The 20187-nt window shown below is 34.7% G+C and overlaps 1 protein-coding gene across 1 annotated transcript in view; it reads right to left on the reverse strand.

Annotated features, from left to right (window-relative positions):
• The window catches only part of PKHD1 (PKHD1 ciliary IPT domain containing fibrocystin/polyductin), a 462062-nt gene that overhangs the window by 133863 nt on the left and 308012 nt on the right, over positions 1-20187 (reverse strand). Inside the window, exons 55-56 of the mRNA XM_055263099.2 lie at positions 3929-4083; positions 2350-2502 (exon numbers count right to left, since the gene is read on the reverse strand). Coding sequence (XP_055119074.2) covers positions 2350-2502; positions 3929-4083 — 308 coding nt within the window. The remainder of the gene's footprint in view (positions 1-2349; positions 2503-3928; positions 4084-20187) is intronic.

Here is a 20187-nt window from a genome sequence, read left to right on the forward strand (position 1 = left end):
CAGTGGCATGATCTCAGCTCACTGCAACCTCCATCTCCAGGGTGCAAGTGATCCTACCACCTCAGCCTCCCAAGTAGCTGAGACTACAGGTGATTGCCACCATGCTTGGCTAATTTTTATATTTTTAGTAGAGACAGGGTTTCACCATGTTGGCCAAGCTGGTATCGAACTCCTGACCTCAAGTAATCTGCCCACTTCAGCCTCCCAAAGTGCTAGAATTATAGGCATGAGCCACTGTGCCTAGCCTGAATGAAGCAATTATTTTATTCACAACTATTTTCCTATTTTTCCTTTTGAAAATCACTACTGAAAAATATTCCAGCAAGTTAAGTATAACTTGCTGGGTATTATCCAGGAAGAGAATGATGGAGGCCTCCAATATAAAAGTAGGACTCAAAAGTCTTGGCCTGCTTTTCTGATCTATAACAAATCAGTACCCATATCTGGCATCCCTTACCTACACTTGCATATCCCTTCTTATTCAGGCCCTGGACTATGTTATAGAAAAATGTAAGCATTCTTAATGCAGGGTATAAACCTGAATTGAATTCTGGAACAGAAAAAAACTGGTAAAATCTGAAGAAAGTCTTGAGTTTAGTTCATGGTCATGTACCAATGTTAATGTCTTTGTTTTGACAAATATACTAGCATTATATCAGCTATTAATGGAAGAAAATTGAGTGAAAGGTATACAGGATCTCTCTATACTACCTTTGCAGCTTTTCTATAAATCCAAAATTATTACAAAATTAAAAGTTTAATTAACAAGAACTAGGCTTGAATCTACCACTTACTAGTTGAATGACTTTCCTTACTCTTCATTAATATTTTTCATTCATATTTATTAAGTACCTAATGTACAGCAGTTACCACACTAGGAAAACAGATGAAAGACCTATTTCTCACCTCAAGGAGTTTATAAGCTAATGAAGGAGCTACATAAATAAATAGGCAATAGTACTACAGACTCTATTTCCTGTAATAGGAATATAAAATTCCCTTATGAGGATTTTAGGATTAAATAAGATAAAATTTTCACTGTGTGAAAACCAGCACAGTTTCTGGTCCATAAGAAGCACAAAGTAGAGTTTCTGTTTCCCTTCCCCAGGGGCTGATTTAAGGATCAGCATTGTCAGAAGTTTAGGATCAGGTCAGTCTTGCTGCTGGTTCTGCTCTGGCTTGGTGCTCAGCTGTAAGAACTGGTCTTCTGTCCTGTTCCTGTGACCATGCTCCAGCTTGGCCTGTGGTTTCAGTTAACTGGGGCCTTATCTTGCTCTCTCCTTCCTGATTCCCCATCTTCATCAACCTTAGAATGGTCTATTCTTAAAAGATTGGAACCAGCCTTTGTCTCCATCATCTAGAGCAGGGTTCTCAACCTCAACACTATTGACATTTGGAGCCAGATACTCCTTTCTTGTGGGTGGCCGTCCTGTGCATGCTAGATGTTTGGCACTACCCATACATGCCAGAAGCTCCCTCAAGTTGTGACAAGTAAAAATGTCTCCAGATATTGCCAAATATCACCTGGGGTAGCAGGCAGAAATCACCACTGATAAGGGCTTATGGAGACAGAGCTTGTTCTATTAACTAGAAATCTTAAATGTTTGATTTAAGGTCCAAACACCGCCCTTTACAAAACTGGTAAAATAGTTGTGCCAACAAAGAGTGTCCCGTACTGAATATATTTGGGAAGTGTTTAGATCCTTTATTCTCGGCCTTCCCCAGGCCTTTATATATTGATGTACACCATGATTTTCTAAGTTGGAGCTACGGTGACAACCAAATTATTTGATCAGGAAAGAACTTTGGAATAATGTGTAAGGAACACAAGTTTAAGAAATGAGGTCCTAATCAAATAATTTTGCAGCATTCCAAAAGGGCTAAAACTTGAAAGAAATAAGAAAGATTGAACTGATCCTTAAAGCAGTCTAGAATATGGAAATCATTTTTATTTAAATTTACACTATTAATTTATAGCATGAACTGATGCCTGCCATCAGATATAGCATGCTACTGGGAAAGAGTAATAGAAATTCAGGAAAGAGATAAAATTGAAGTGGTCATTAAATCATCTATAATTTCAAAGCAGAGGAAATTTCACATCTGCTGAAGATGTTTTCTTTGAGGTAAAATGTGCATATGTGCTGATCGCTAGTATATTATTTTAACATCACACTGATAATTCAGCACAGATTAGGACTGAAAATTCATAGCTTCTCCAAGCACAAAGGAACTATCTCATTTGAACATTTTGTTTTATAAATGAAAATTCTCACAGTTGGGATTTCTGGGTGTCCCAGATGAATAGGCTCCAATTGGTAATGCCTAGTTACTTAAAATTTCATTTACCTGAAAATTCTTCTCGGCTGGACTTCCTGAAGGACCCCACAAACAGTCTCCCCCTACATGATACATCAGGCTGAATTTGTATATTTCGGGTCAACAGTCCAACCTCAGCAGCCAAACGAATGTGTCGGCCATCCTCCGTGACATGGACACTTCCTGGGGCAATAGGAGTTGGGGGAAAAAAAAACTTTAAAAACCTATTTCAAAAATCACTAGCTGGGGACCCAGCAAACCTGCGAAATGAAAACATCCTTTCCCCTCGGAAGTTCTACCAACATTAAGGTCTGCTTTTCCTCGGGCATTCTCCACAAAGGTCAGCTGAGAAATAAAATAACCCATTCACTTGTCTCTCTTTGGGATCAGAGTCAGAGTGTTTGAGCAAGCATTCATTTCTTCTTAATAACTGTGGGTACTGGGACAGGTCACTGGTTCAGGGAAGTCAGGGCAGACCTGTCCAATTAGTGGGGTCCCCAACCTCCTGCCTTAAATAGGTCAGCGTGAGACTTCAGTGTAGGGTTGTACATTGTCCATGGACCTCTTTCATGAGAGTGAGGAGTCCCAGATCAACCGAGGCAGTGACAGTGCAAAAGCAGCTGTGTGTAAAAGGAAAGCGAGAAGCAGCACCAGGAGGCAGCAGCGCCCTCTCATGGTGGATCTTCCACTCATCACGGCCTGAACAGCTTCCATAGCAGTGGGAACTAAGCATCTTGCTAGTTTGTTTCACTGTCTACCATTGCATTTCACCTTGCATTTTACTGAAATCATTGCTGAAGATTTCTTTTTTCTTTGCCACTAATTAAAAAAGAACTCCTCCTGGGAACATTGATTTAGACAGAGCTTTAGACATTCCTGGTGATACCGTGGATTTGCCTCTCACGTATCAGAGACAAAAAGACATTCTCCATCCCCTTTATTTCCACAGTTTATTACTGATTAGCTATATCTCCTGGATTAGATTTATTTATTAGACTGAATCAGGAAGTTATTGTGATTTATCATTTATGTGTAGTACATTCTGTGTATTGTGTATAAAAATATTTGGTACCTTTTTTATTTAAAAAAGGTCTGGGCTTTTTTCTTTCATTTTTTGCAGTACTAATAATAGTAGTAGTTAATACATAAAATGTACTTCATGTCAGGAAGGACACATTTCTAAGTATGGAAAATGAAATCATTATTTACAGTAACTACAATATTCTAAGGGATTATAATTCAATGTGTCAGGAAATAAACTGGAAACTCAGTGCCCATGAGTTTTATTCTGGCTTAGCCAGAAAACTGCCCAGTGACCTTGAACAGGACTCTTAACCCTTCTGCTCTTAGACTTGCCATTATAAATAAAAAGCAAAATGTGTGTGCGTGTGTATGTGTGTATGTGTATAACATCCAAGTATTCTTTAAAAGTAAAGCAACAAAATTAATGAAGGAATACAGATAAGGCCATGTGGCATGAGTCTAGCGCAACAGGAAGGCATTGTTCTTCCCCTCTGAATGGCAAACAGATCCAAGGTCCCCAGCTAGGTTACCAAACATGGTCTTCCTGGCTCATTCACTTCCCTTAACCAACAAACCAAAGCCTTACCAATGTGCCGGTGTTTGAGCCGTTCATAGATCCTCACGTGGTGGCCTTTGACTTCTTTCACAGTGAGGACCTCTGCTTCATGAGGCTCATAAGAAGAGGAGCTAAGGACGATTTTGTCATGGGGGCGCCAATCCACTGCATCTTCTACTATAATTCTGTAACAGCATAAAAATGGCATTGGATATACTGAGAGTGCAGCACAAATCATCTATTAACTCCAGATCAAGAAAAGGAAATCCACTGCGACCAACATATCCCACCAGAGAAACTGAAATAGAAATAAGACATGACAGTGGAAAAAGTCTTTTGCAAACAGTTTAATTTAGCTAATGGAGTCAGTTTTCTGGCTTGAAAATGTATATGTTACAGAGACAGTGAAGATATTCCACGACCCCTGAAATACAATAAACTGATAAAAAACAATAAAAGTTCCAGAGGTTAGTACACATGTCTACATCAGCAACCTTCCTTCTGGATTAGGGAACAGATTCAATAATAACAGCATTTCAGACGAGATCTTTTCTCTAATTTTCTAAAGAAATATAATGCCATTTTTCAACAACTTTGGACATTTTGAACAACTTTTCATCATGTGTTACAAATTCTACCTTCATGATGAGACAGATACAAGTGTGAATCGTAGAGGTGTCACTTACTAGCTGTGTGACCTTGGGAAGTCACTTCACTCCTCAGCTTTATATCCTCATCTGAAAAGTGCTATATTTGTACTTTCTCTCTTCTCTTTCATCACATTATGAAACAATGAGGGTTGTATTCATTTTTGGTGTTTTTCAAGACACACATTTAACACAATTTCTGTTCAGTCTTTCACTGCCGCCTAGCATTCCCTCTGAATATGACTGTTTTATTTTCTTCATAGTCATTACCAACTTCAACACCATAAATTTAATTGCCTGCTTCATTAGCTAATGCCCAAAGTTTAGCAAGCTTTGATAAAGAGTCTCCTCTATAGTGAATGTTCATTCAGACAACAGTGTCCATGTGCAGGGCATTCAATCATGCAACCTCTATTGACTAGCAAATCTTATGCACCAGACAATATAGTAGATGCTAGAGACATACGATAAATAAAACATATGTCATTTGTATTAAAATACATAACTTAAATTCTGCCTAGCACATATCTTTAAAGAGTCTACTGTATGGGTGTGTATTACACAGTATTCTGTGTAATATTATGGGAGTACATATTAATAATACAGATGTTTAATATATAGTATTAAGCCCCTAAAAGGAAACATAAATTAAACCTAATCATTTGTAAGTCAATGGCATGAGTCTAATAAATGAAATATTATAATTAATTCATATCTATGTACCTAAGGTTGGAGAAAGAGTCATAGAGAAGACAAAAAACTACTATCAATTGATGCAACTTTAATGAAGGAATTTAGAGTCTTAGCTCTGTTCCTGATTTGCTATGACTTCCTAGAAAACTCCCAGTTACAGAATATTTAAGCAACACAAGCTTTGAGAGGCAAGGAAACTAAGTTCTAAATAGATTTAAATAACAAAATGTAAGACTAAATAAATACATGGAGCCAGTGATTGAATTAGGACAAAGGAAGACTACCGATGAAGTCCAGCATTTTCCACTAAATAATCTCACTTTGCCTGTCTCATTTTTAGTTCTTCAGGTGCTAAATGGTATTAGAAGAAGAGTATTCCCACATTTCATAATCTATGAAATTATAAGAAGTCTATGATCCATACAGTGGAATACTCTATAGCCATTTTTAAAGTATCTTGTTGAAGAGCACTGAATTACAGGAAATTGTGTTCATGATGTATTGATTTCAAAAAGCAGGACAGAAAATAATATGCTCCATTTTTTAATAAAAATAATACATGCACAGAAAATAGGAAAGATGCATGTTAAAGTGTTAGCCTACCTATGGATAGTGGGATTATTAGTGATTTTCACTTAAATCTCAATTTTCTAACTTATCAGGTAGTATATTATAGTTAGGGGAAAAAAAGTCAATCTGCTGTACAATTGAAATTAATCCTTTACTTCATAGTTAGTATTTCTCAGTAGTCCCCAAGCTTTTTGGCACCAGGGACCAGTTTTGTGAAGACAATTTTTCCACAGGGGAGATGGGTTTGGGATGAAACTGTTCTACCTCAGATCATCAAGCATTAGATTCTCAAAGGAGCATGCAACCTAGATCCCTCACATACACAGTTCACGATAGAGTTTGCATTTTTATGAGAATCTAATGACTCCTGATCAGACAGGAGGTGGAGCCCAGGCAGTAATGCTCCCTTGCCCACCACTCACTTCCTGCTGTGCGTCCTGGTTCCCGATAGGCTAAGGACCTGTACTGGTCTGTGACCCTGGGGGTTGGGGACCCCTAACCTAGATAATCTTTTTATTATTATTTATATTGTTGAATAAAGCTCTTCAAATAATAGGTCACTATAATATTCTGAAAAGTTTCATGTGAAGGTGAGATTAAAACTCATCCACATGAGATTTTTTAGGGCAGTATTCTGTGTAATACTATGGGAGTATATATGATCACACATTTATAAAAATCCATAGAACTGTTTAACATTGAGTGAACACTAATGCAAATTTAAAACTCATAAAGCCTCATTTTCTAACTTCCTTATATAAGCCATCTGCTCCAGCCAGATGAATCAGTTCACTCTCCCCTACTTTGCTCTTCAGGTCTCTCATTCTTGAAAATTGACACAAGTCACTATGGTCACTATGCCTTCAAGAAGCCTTCAATGGGAGTCTCTTTCACTGAATGCCCAAAGCCTCCCCACTTTCTGTACCACCATCAATTTGACATAACAAATGCTGTTTATTGCCTTGTGACTGATTTTGTATTCTTGTCTTCTGTGACCATTCAACTTTTATATTGTTCGTTGATCTTCAATAAAAATAAGACTATATAAGGCCAGGTACAGTGCCTCTTGCCTTATAATTCCAGTACTTTGGGAGGCCGAGGCAGGAAGATCACTTGAACCCAGGAGTTCGAGACCAGCCTGGGCAACTAGAGTGATCCCATCTCTACAAAAGTGAAAAGAAAAAAAAAATTTAGCCTAGCATGATGTCACGCGCCTGTGATCCCAGCTACTTGGGAGGCTGAGGTGGGAGGATGGCTTAAGCCCCTGAGGTTGAAGTTAGAGTGAGCTATGATCGTGCCACTGTACTCCAGCAGCCTGGGGAACAGAATGAGACCCTGCCTAAAAAGAAAGAAAGAGACAGAGAGAGAGAGAAAGAGAGAGAGAGAGAGAGAGAGAAAGAAAGAAAGAAAGAAAGAAAGAAAGAAAGAAAGAAAGAAAGAAAGAAAAACAGAAAACAAAGCAAACAAAAACCACTATCTAAACCCCATAGCACCTAACAATGTTCTAGGAATTATTAAAATTATTAGTTCAAATTTTATATTAAAAACATGAATGAACTTAATCTGACCTTTTGTGTTCTGGCTTCCAAAACCTTATGAGTTCATTAACATGTATCTTTCCTCTATACTCCTGAAGTCTTTCGGGTTCTATACATCATGAGAACCATACACAGATGTCAAAGGAGCATTGCCCTTTCCACTTCTATGTCCATATAGCAACAGTGGTAACTTCAGAGGAAACTGGGGTCTCACTATCAATAGCCTAGTTGGTTCTGCGAGTCAAATGTCAGTTTTCCTTAAATTCCAACATCCACTATTCCTAGTTCCAGTCTTCAAACATTATGGTTACCCTTCAATCATACGAAGAAATCTTAGCTTAATGACTGGCTCAAAATCCCAGCTGTATTCTACGCCTCTGATTAGGATGACTCCTAGACTTCAGGGAAGAGGGGAGACTCGCTTGTTGTTATGAGCAAAACATACCTCAAATAATAAATAAACAAAAAATTAAAAGACTTTTTTGCAACATAATTGCACCTAAATAGAAACCATATGAGAAGAGGAAATTATGAATAATCACTGTGAAAGTCTTTTTAAAGATAACTCTAAGAAAATATAAACAAAATATCAGTACAGTTTATTTATTTTGGCATAACTTTTGACCTAGTTCAGAGAAAAATAATATTTGCTAGTCAAAAATATTATACTTATTATTTACAGAGAATTAAAAAATGCTTCAAAATTTGATTTAAAAGTTTTTACAAAAATGTATAAGACATTCACGTGTAAACACCTACAACTTAAATGAATTTGTTAACACTTGTAAGATCTTAATGATAATAACTGTATTTGACCACAGGCTCAGAGTGTACAGATCACAAAACATGCCCCGTTTCACCTGCACCCCCAGGAATAGGGATGGCCAAAGATTTCTGAACTCTACTAACATTTCGTCTTTTTCATTTTGTAACTTCAGTTTAAAATTTTTCTATCAGTGCCATTAAAATGTAATGAGGATTCTCAGACTGTATGAGTCTATGCTTGATAGTGAAGAAATTGAATTCTATAATGATGCTGGTAAAGATGGTGAGTGACAACAATTATAGCTATAGTCAATACCAATTATTTGTCTACCTGACTTCCTCTCCGCTTCATTCCAGGAAATCCCTCACACCTCATCTGAGAACTGCTCCCATCCACTATACTGAAATCTGTGAGAGCTGCAGGTTAAAGTCCCACAAACCCCTCACCAAAGGCTGGGCATAGGATCCAACCTGCATTCATTCACCAAAATCCTTTCCCTGGAATTTTGAATGAATCTGAGGGGAATTAGTCGTAACCTCCTCACTGGTGGTAAAGCTAGGAAAAGCCAAACAGATCTGAGTTCACTTGCACCATATAGAATGAAGAAAACTATTCTCCAGTAGAAAAAAAAAAAAAGAGGTTGAAATAAAGAAGTAAAAAAGTAGAGGAGGAGAGGAAGGGCTTGATATAGTCTTCAAAATGGCTTAAGAAGGGTTACTTGTACTTTCCACTTAAAGAGTCCTGATTGCCACAATGGCTACCCTGTCTTAAGGCTTACACTGTGCCAGAAACTGGGCTTAACACTTTATGTGCATTAACTCCCTCAATCCGTATAACTGTTCTATTAGCTATGTATTGTTACTCACATAATTAAAGAAAATAAAACTGAGGCTCGGAGAGAGTAATTTACTCAAAGTTACACAGTTAGCTAACTACCTAACTAGAATTAGTCTGCCTGCCCTCAAAGTTCAAACTTCTTTTCATTGCAGAATATATTTCCAACCTACCTTCCAAACATATGCCTTTCACCAGCATCAAAATAGTAGTGAATTTGGGAATAGGACCCAGTAGTTTACTGGACCTCTAACATATGAAAAAAATCACCATCTTTTAGAGGTTACATATGTGATCCTGAACTCTTGCCAAGGAATGCATAAGGCCACCAACTCTATATCCTAATACTTGAACTAAGTTGGTATAATAATAAAGTTTCAGGAATGAGCAAAATAAATTATAGTAGTATTCGAAATTAAATTCAAGATTCTCTCATTTGTTAGATAATATGCCATTGAACCAAGAAGCTCAATACGTTCTGATTTCTAGAAAATACACATCAAGTCAATGTAGCATGCATTTATTGGAGCCCTTCATGTTCTGCTGTGCACTAGACACTAATATACCAAATCAACAATAACAAAAATATATCTCTCCCCTATAGAAGCCACTTGGAGGAACAGGACACACAAATGTTAAACATCTTAGTGTTATGTTTTTCTTAAAATTACAAATCATAAAATCACATCTTACGTTCAGATGATGGGAAAATTTGTAGAGTCGGGGATACCTAAAGCCCTGTGTCAGATGTAATGGAATCTTTAAGGATAAGTAGGAAGTTATAGAGTCAAGGAGGAGATGCAAGAATACTGCATCTGATACTCTTATTTCATTTATTAGGTACTTAATTAAAAATAGAATATGATCCAGCAATCCATTTTCTAGATACATATTCCAAGGATATGAAATCAGTATGTCTGAGATGTCTCCACTCCCATGTTCACAGAAACATTATTTGCAATAGCCAAAATATAGAGTCAATGTGGGTGCCCACTGACAAATGAGCAGATAAAGAAAATGCAGTATACACATACACTCTGGAATACTATTCAGCCTTTAAAAAGAAGAAAATCTGGTCATTAGCATCAACATAGATGAACCTGGAAGACACTATGTTAAGTGAAATGATCCAGGCCCAAGAAGACAAATACCACATGATCTCACTTGCATGCAGAATCGAAAAGAATGGAACTCATTGAAGCAGAGAGTAGAATGCAGGTTACCAGAGGCTGCTGGTTTGGTTGGTGGTGGGGGGAAGCAAAGGTTGAAGAAATGTTGATAAAAGAATACAAAATCTCAATTAGATAGGAAGAATAAGTTCAAGAGATCTATTGTGCAACACAGTGACTACAGTTATTAATATATTGTATTCTTTAAAAGTGCTGAGTGTGGATGTGAAGTATCCTTACCACAAAAAAAGATAACTATATGAGATAATACATACGTTAATTATGTAGATTTAGCCAATCCAGAATGTAATACATGCATCAAAACATCATGTTATACACCAAAAATACATAAAATTTTTACTTGTCAATTAAAAATAAAACAAAATAAGTCAATTACTTGAGAAAGAAAGGATAACAGGACAAAGAGACTGGGTGTCTTATATATTTTCTTGAAAATTTAATGAGATAAGAAATAAGAAAAAATAAGAATTTGGGGGAAGTTTCCTCATAATCTAGCTCTTCTCCCTGTTTTCCCCTACTCAGTAAATGGCACATCTCCTTACCTAGTTGCTTAGGTAAAAAATTTTAGAGTGATCTCTGACTCTTCTGTTCCTCTTTTCCTCAATATTCAGTCCATCAGCAAGTCATGTCACTTCTGTCTTCAACATATATTTCGCCACATCTTTACTCCTCCACCACTGCCATCCTAATCTAAGCCATCATCATGTGTTACCCGAAAAATTGCCATAGCAATGTCTTAACAGTTAGTGTCTCTATTTCCACTCTTATCTCTTCCCCATCACCACCACCAATAGTCAATTCTCCACACATCATAAATCAGATTAAAGTATAAGTCAGGCTCTGTCCATGCCTTGTTTAAAATCTTCCAATGGCCAGGAAAAAACCTAACCTTTATCATAAGATTGGTTGCCAAAGTAACCATTTAATTTCAAAGATCACATGGCTACCCTTCAAAGACTCACAGTAAAAGATATACATAACACTTGTAATGGGTAAAGGCAATTTTGTTCTGTCTAAATCTAACTTGTCTTGATTTATTTACAATCCAAATAAAACTTCAACAGTTTTGTTCATCAGTCTTCACAAATCAACTCAAGCAAGCAACAACAGAGAGTAATTTAGAGATAAATTGATAAAACACAGACAAAAGAAAATAATTTTTCTTCAAAATATCTTGCTAAGCTTACTTTGGTTGATTGTGTAAGATACAAGTTTATAAAGTTAACATGAAACTTTTCCTCCGAAGTTTTCACACTACCATTATTCATATATATATATGCATATATATATGTGCACATATATATATGCATATATATATGTGAACATATATATATGCATATATATATGTGCACATATATATATGCATATATATGTGCACATATATATATGCATATATATGTGCACATATATATGCATATATATATGTGCACATATATATGCATATATATGTGCACATATATATGCATATATCTGTGAACATATATATATGAATATATCTGTGAACATATATATATGCATATATATGTGAACATATATATGCATATATATGTGAACATATATATGCATATATATGTGAACATATATATGCATATATATGTGAACATATATATATGAATATATCTGTGAACATATATATGAATATATCTATGAACACATATATGAATATCTATGAACATATATATGCATATATATGAGCATATATATGAATATATCTATGAACATATATATGAATATGTATGAACATATATATATGAATATATCTATGAACATATATATGAATATATATGAATATATATGAGAACATATATATGAATATATATATGAGAACTATATATATGAATATATATATATATTCAGGTATCAAATTCTGTTGGTGAAAATTCATGAAACAGTTCAACTGAAATATGCTTATATCACAATATATTAGAAAGACTTATTGAACTGACTTTTAAGATTGTAGACCCATGTTTAAAAAGATGGCCTAAATAAGGTCTGTAGTTCAGTTAATACCGTACCAATATCAACTTGCCAGATTTGCTAACGTTCTATAGTTATGTAATATGTTATCATCAGGCAACACTGAGTGAAGGGTATACATAAACTACTATTTTTGCAACTTATTTTGAGTCTGAAGTTATTTTTAACATTTTAAAAAGGTTTTAAAAAGAAAGAATTCCATAAAATGAATATACTACATTAATTGCACATCATTTGTATAAACTCATTAAATTACTCCTCCTCAGGACTGATATTAAGAAATTTTGTTTTTAATATTTGTAATATGTAGAACACATGCAATGGAATCAGACAAATCAGGGTAAAAAAATCCAGCCTCAGGAATTTCTAGCTTTATGAACTTGGAACTTTTACTTAACTTCTCCAGCCTCAGTTTTCATATCCATAAAATGCAGATGATAATATCTAACTTATAGCATTGAAAGATTTAAATGAGATAATGTATGTAAAATGCTTAGTAGAGGCCTGACATATAACAAGCTTACATGATAAGAACCAAATAAATGGTAGCTAGTTAATGACTATGGATAGTTTTAATTAATAAAATTGAGTTCCTTTCAAAATAGCCTGTAGCTCAGACTCTGAATGAGGTTTTTAACACATTCTTATAAGAAAAATCCATTCATATGGTCCCTGCCAAATTCCAGCTTGCTAACCTTTTAATTATAATTAAAGTTTCTTATTGATCCTTGTTAGAAATGCTTACTTCACCAATCCTTTTGAGTATCAGAAAAGCACTTTAAATTCAACATGACCTAATCTGAATTCATAATCTTTTCTCTAAACTTAGTCCTCCTCAAGTGAATGACACCAATATCCAGCTACACAAACCAGAAACCAAGAATGCACTTCATATTCAATGTGTCTTATAGATTTTATCTCCTGCCTCTAAATCTGCCCACTTCTCCATTGCTCCTGCAGCCCCTGACTACAATTACACTGTCTCTTACTGGGTGTCTCTGGATCTACTTTCGACCTCTCCTGCTGTCTACATTCTGCCTACAATATTTTAGATGTACAAGTATGATAATAAGTGCTACCTCCTATCCATACTACCCCCTTAAAAACCTACAACAGCTTCACAATGCTCTTAGGGTAAAAATTAAAATTCTTGATATTGCCAATGTATGTGGCCCTGACACTTAACCAACTCCTTGGAATCCTGTGATGATCAGCCCCTACTCTCCACATCAACCATCATGGTATTCTTTCAGACCCTCATGTTCTCCATTCTCCCTCCCACCACAGAATCACCTCTCCACCCTCTGCTTCTCAATCACCTGTGCTGACTCCTCAATATCTAAAAAGTTAGAATGCCCCCAATCTCAATCCTATGCTCCAAATCTCTCTTCTACCCAGTCTTCTTCAATAATGACATCACCTACTTCCAAGATGTCTGCTCCCAAGCCCTAAATTATGCATCTGATTTCCTTCTTGGCATCTACTCTTGGTGTCTCCAACTTCGCATGCCCTTGCTGCCTTCCATCCTGACAAACCTATTCCCCTCTCAGTCTTCCCATCTCAGTGCGTGCTTCCACCATTCATCAGTGTGCTCCATCAAAACACCTGCAGCACTCTTTTCTTGCCTCCACGTGCAGTCATCAGCAGGTCCAGCTGTTCTCTCCATCTCCACTGCCTCTTCCAGAGTCCCAGCTACATGATTTCTGGCCTCAACTGGCCTCCTAACTGATATCCCAGCTCTACTCTTATCTCCACAGTCCATCATCTACACAGGCAGAGAAGTTTTTTAAACAAAAATCCGATTCCACTATCCTCCAGCATAAAACGTTTCAGTGATTTCCCCTTTGACCTCTCACACCTGAACAAGGTCCTGTATGACTTGGCACTTGCCATATCAGACAATGCTGCCCTCTGCTCACTCTGCCCCAGCTATAGTGGCCTTCTTCCTGTTTCCCCCCTACCCCCACCCTAGGCCAGCTGGTTACCTCCCATCCTTCAGGTATCAGCTCAAATTTCTCTTCCTCAAAGAGACTTTCCCTGTCCATTCAATCTAAAATGGTACCCTTCACATTTACTGCCCCAGCTATTTTTTATCATACCACCATATTGACTTCCTTACCAGCATATTTTATAATCTCAACCACATGATCTATATTTCTGTATTTGTTTGGGTATCGTCTTTCTCTCCACTAAGATCTGAGCTCCCAGAGGGTAGCAATCCCTTCTAATTTGCAATCTCTTCTATACGTCTAGTGCTTACAGTCCAACCTGGCACATAGTAAATATTCCTCAGATATTTGCTTAATAATTGAATGCTGTTTGCTCTGGCTAGAACAGCGTTTCCACATATAACCCACCTTGATTAATTAAAGCCCATTCTTCTTTCAGATCCCACCTCTGAAATTATGCTTCAGGGAAGCCTTCTCCAATTTCCCGTAAATGCCTCAAGTTGACATACTCGTGTTTTCAGAATCCTATATAACCCGCCCCTTCACAGAATTTATCGTATATGTAATTTTACATTTATTATTTGATTAACGTCTGAGTTTTTACTTAATATCTCCAGATCATAGCTCAATGTTTGACAAACATAAGTATTTGTGAAAATCATGTCAAATAGATAATTTTAAATAACTATGAACATAATACCTACTCTACAAAGAAATTCTGTACATACAGAAAAGCACACCAAAGCATACCTATCAAGATATAAGATAGCTACCTATCATTTCACCAACAGGGATCCCTGCTGTGCTGTACGTCCTTGCAGGCATTTCCCTATTATGTATATGCATACATATTTTTCTTTATCTACAAAACTAGGCTAGTATGTAATATTAATTCCCAAGTGAATGTGAACCTCTGCTCTATTTTGCCAACTTGGAATTCACTATATTCCATCTTTGCCAAATTAAAATTTAAAAATGGTATTCTATTACTTTTATTATTATTATTATTATACTTTGTTTTAGGGTACATGCGCACAATGTGCAGGTTTGTTACATATGTATACAGGTGCCATGTTGGTGTGCTGCACCCATTAACTCGTCATTTAGCATTAGGTATATCTCCTAATGCTATTCCTCCCCCCTCCCCCCACCCCACAACAGTCCCCGGAGTGTGATGGTCCCCTTCCTGTATGCGTGTTTTCTCGTTGTTCAATTCCCACCTATGAGTGAGAACATGTGGTGTTTGGTTTTTTGTCCTTGTGATAGTTTACTGAGAATGATGATTTCCAGTTTCATCCATGTCCCTACAAAGATATGAACTCATCATTTTTTATGGCTGCATAGTATTCCATGGTGTATATGTGCCACATTTTCTTAATCCAGTCTATCGTTGTTGGACATTTGGGTTGGTTCCAAGTCTTTGCTATTGTGAATAGTGCCACAATAAACATACGTGTGCATGTGTCTTTATAGCCGCATGATTTATAGTCCTTTGGGTATATACCCAGTAATGGGATGGCTGGGTACTACAAGGCTACAGTAACGAAAACAGCATGGTACTGGTACCAAAACAGAGATATAGACCAATGGAACAGAACAGAGTCGTCAGAAATAACGCCGCATATCTACAACTATCTGATCTTTGACAAACCTGACAAAAACAAGAAATGGGGAAAGGATTCCCTATTTAATAAATGGTGCTGGGAAAACTGGCTAGCCATATGTAGAAAGCTGAAACTGGATCCCTTCCTTACACCTTATACAAAAATTAATTCAAGATGGATTAAAGACTTACATGTTAGACCTAAAACCATAAAATCCCTAGAAGAAAACCTAGGCATTACCATTCAGGACAAAGGCATGGGCAAGGACTTCATGTCTAAAACACCAAAAGCAATGGCAACAAAAGCCAAAATTGACAAATGGGATCTAATTAAACTAAAGAGCTTCTGCACAGCAAAAGAAACTACCATCAGAGTGAACAGGCAACCTACAAAATGGCAGAAAATTTTCGCAACCTACTCATCTGACAAAGGGCTAATATCCAGAATCTACAATGAACTCAAACAAATTTACAAGAAAAAAACAAACAACCCCATCAAAAAGTGGGCAAAGGACATGAACAGACGCTTCTCAAAAGAAGACATTTATGCAGCCAAAAAACACATGAAAAAATGTTCATCATCTCTGGCCATCAGAGAAATGCAAATCAAAACCACAACGAGATACCATCTCACACCAGTTAGAATGGCGATCATTAAAAAGTCAGGAAACAACAGGTGCTGGAGAGGATGTGTAGAAATAGGAACACTTTTACACTGTTGGTGGGACTGTAAACTAGTTTAGCCATTGTGGAAGTCAGTGTGGCAATTCCTCAGGAATCTAGAACTAGAAATTCCATTACTGTTTTAATTAATGTTTACTTCAATTGTAGTAAAGAAGACCATTTTTTCTATATGTTAGCCAGATGTACATTTTCTTTTGTGGCTTACCTATTCAAACCCTTTCACAAATATGTTTCTGGTGTATTCATATTTTTATTTTCATTCTTGACATATAAAAATTCTTCACATATAAAAATATTAGTCCTTCATCTGTACTATTGTATGCTGCAAACATTTTCTAGTTGATCATTTGTCATCACATTGTGTAATGGACATGCAGAAATACTGACCTTGTTATATTGTCAAATCTATTATTTATTGCTATGGCTATTGTTTTGCTTGTTATGATCAGAGCAGTCTTTACTAGTTAAAATTACATGTTTAGTTAAATTTTCTTCAAATAATTTTATGGTTTTAATTTTTTTACATTTTGTTTTATAATCCACCTATAATTTAGAGTAAAACATAAAGTGGGAATCTAATTTTATATTTTTCCAAAGGATTTACTAATTATTCCAGCCTCTCTTCAACTAAATTCAGATACTAATTTATTCAAATTCTAAAAATAATGCATGACTGTGTTTATTTCTTGGTATTCTTTTTAGTTTTGGTGCCAACAACAGATTACTCATATTAGAGGCATAATTTTAAAAAAATAACTGCTAATGTTTGGATATTTTCAAGTGTTTATTGTTCCAAAGAATTTAATGAGTCAGATTCTGATGCATATATTAGACCTGTGATTCAAGTTGTATCAGATTTGACATCTTTAAAATAGTGAACCATCAAATTTTTGTTATGCATCACCATTTATTCTAGACTCTTTATGCTGTTTAATAGTGTTTTATAGTTTTGTTTTTGTTTTTATAGGTTCTGTAATTTTTCTTAAATTTACTTCTAGATATTTGTGGTTGAAATTTTAAATAAGATTGTACATTATAATTTAAAAGTTTACTGCTTGTATATTAAAAAGCTGTTGATGTGCATTTATTGAAGGCAGCTGATAGTTTTTCAGATAATTCTCTAGTTTTATAGGATGAAATGTACATTTTATAAACCACATAAAAAGATAGTTTGGATTATTTTCAATAATTGGATCTAATGTATTTTTCTTGCCTGAATACATTGGCAAAAACTTTAATAATAATATTTAATGATTGTTGTAATAAACAATAATATTTAATGTCAGTTTTTCTCCTAAAATACAAAACTGTTTGAGAGGAATCCTTTAGTGTTTATTTTGTATTATTATTTAAACCAGTGCTTCTCAACTAATGGTTATACCATCCAAATAAATAGCATTAATTTAAAAGAAGTATCCTTGTAGTCTTCATTTACTGTTTATTCCAAGAATGTTTGCTGAATTTTATTAAACGTATTTCCTTTTCGTGCCAAATTGGTCATGTTCTTAATCTTCACATCTGGTATTAAGGTAAATTATATGAATGGATTATTTCATTTCAAATTATCTTTGTTCACTTGAGTGAAACACATTCAAACATAGCTTGCTTTGTTTGTTGCTTTTTTATTTATGATTTTTACATTATATTGGGATGTTTTCTCAGTTTTCTTTTTTGAGTTATTTTTAGTAGCTATAAACAAGTATAAAGATTATTTTATGCCTGTTCCCTTAAATTAACTGGGAATAGATTATATAACATGGGAATTATTTGATATTCAACTCATTGGAAGAACATGGCATAAATTTATGTGAGCCAAATGTATTTTTGGAGATAAATCTTTGATATATTTATATCTTTCACTATTATTTGTTCTTTATGTTTTATTCTTCTCTAGCCAATTATGATAGTTCTAAATTATCACTAAAAATTCCTTTTTATAAAGTATTTTTCTCAAAAATGTTAAAGTTGCACTATACAGATTTATATTTTTTACATTATAACTAACCTATTCTGCACTTATATTTGAACTGTCATTTCTCATTTTATATATTGGGGTTTTCTTGGTATGATTAAAGTTATTAGAGATTAAACCACTACCTCTTTTTAAAAATTTAATCTTACTAATTTTCTACTTTCTATTTCACCAATTTCTGCCTTTTTTTTCCATTGATTGAGTTCATTAGACTTATGGGTTATTTTGTTTCTAATTTCTCATATTGACAGTTGTTCTTCTTTGTTTAGAAGAATTCTCTTTGTTTAGAATAACTGTCAATATGAAAACTGTCAATAAGAGAAGTTTGCTTATTCAATCATGAAAGCATTTAATGTGATGACATGTTTTATATCTCGTATGCTATACTCTCATTATTGTTATTTCCCAGCTATTCTGTTGGTAAAGTTTTGATGATTTCTTGGATACAAAAGTTATTTAGAAAATAATTTATTATATCTTTTTTATTGTAAGAAATTAAGATTGTTGGTTTATATTTTATTTTATTCTCCATGTTTATTATATTGTGATCACATATTATTATGAAAATTTATTAAGGTTGTAATTATGGATATATATTTTTTAGGGTAAAGGAGTAGTTTGATATATAAATTAAATTGCTTTTATTATATTATTTATGTTCTTCATGTTTTCTTCACCTTTTTAACCTAATTAAAAGATTTGGAACTGAAAGAGATAAATACATGTCTTGGACTGTGATTTTTGTTTCTGTCAATTTCACCTTATCTTTCTAAGAGATTTGCTTTATATTTCTACACTGTATTATCTGCTGTAAAACTTTTCTGACTGTTAGGGTCTCACTATGATTGAAGGCTTCAGTAACGTAAAGTATAATTATTTAACCAATTTGAAACATTTAGTTTGATTTTTACCTGTTTTGTTAATAATTTTGAGGATCCTTTATTTTGTTTTAGATGTCAATGATTTATTCTTATCCAATATTTAACTTTAAATTTCTCCTAGTTGGTTTTAAGTTTTCCTCTGGTAAAAAAGTTATAATTACATTTTGTCTTTTAACCCAATTTTTCTATATAGCATTATTTTTAACAAATATTTTGTTTTTGTCACTGGCAAATTTATACTTACTTTCTTATTTGTTTTTTTAAATATACCTTTTTTGTTGCTTTTATTCTTTTACCATTTCATTTTCTTCTTTTTTTTTTCTATTTTACTATTTATTTTATGGTTTCTTTCATTTTTTTCCCCACTGGTGATTTGGAAAGTATATATACTATTCAAAATTCTAATAAAACAAATTAACTCATATTTACCTCCTATGGCTATAGTTCCAGATTTTTATCTGATAATGTTGAATGGTGAAGATTTGTTTATGTGTCATATTTGCTAAGCTATTATACACAGTTACTCAATCAAACACTAATCTAGGTGTTACTGTGAAGGTATTTTGTCAATGTAGTTAACACAGTCAGTTGAGTTTAAGGAGATTAGGCCACCCAATAATGTGGGTGGGCCTCATCAATCAGTTGGAAGACCTTAAAAGCAAAACTGAGATTTCTTTGGGGAAGAAGAAATTCTGCCTTAAGACTGCAAACCAGTTCTTCCGTACATTGCAACGTGCTGGCCTGCTTACAGATTTCGAACTCTCCAGCTCCCATAATTGTGTAAATCTATTTCTTGAAATACATCTCTTTATATATAAATGTATGTATATTAATATTTACTATATCTATTGTATAATTTATATACATATAACAGGTAGGATACACACATACACACACACACACATGCACATAACCTACTGATTATGTAGTTTTTGTATAAACAGAATCCTAACTAATACATTAACTTTTCAAATGTTATGTCATT

The sequence above is a fragment of the Symphalangus syndactylus genome, chromosome 23 (genome assembly GCF_028878055.3).
Source record: "Symphalangus syndactylus isolate Jambi chromosome 23, NHGRI_mSymSyn1-v2.1_pri, whole genome shotgun sequence".
In the NCBI taxonomy this organism is placed as follows: Eukaryota; Metazoa; Chordata; class Mammalia; order Primates; family Hylobatidae; genus Symphalangus; species Symphalangus syndactylus.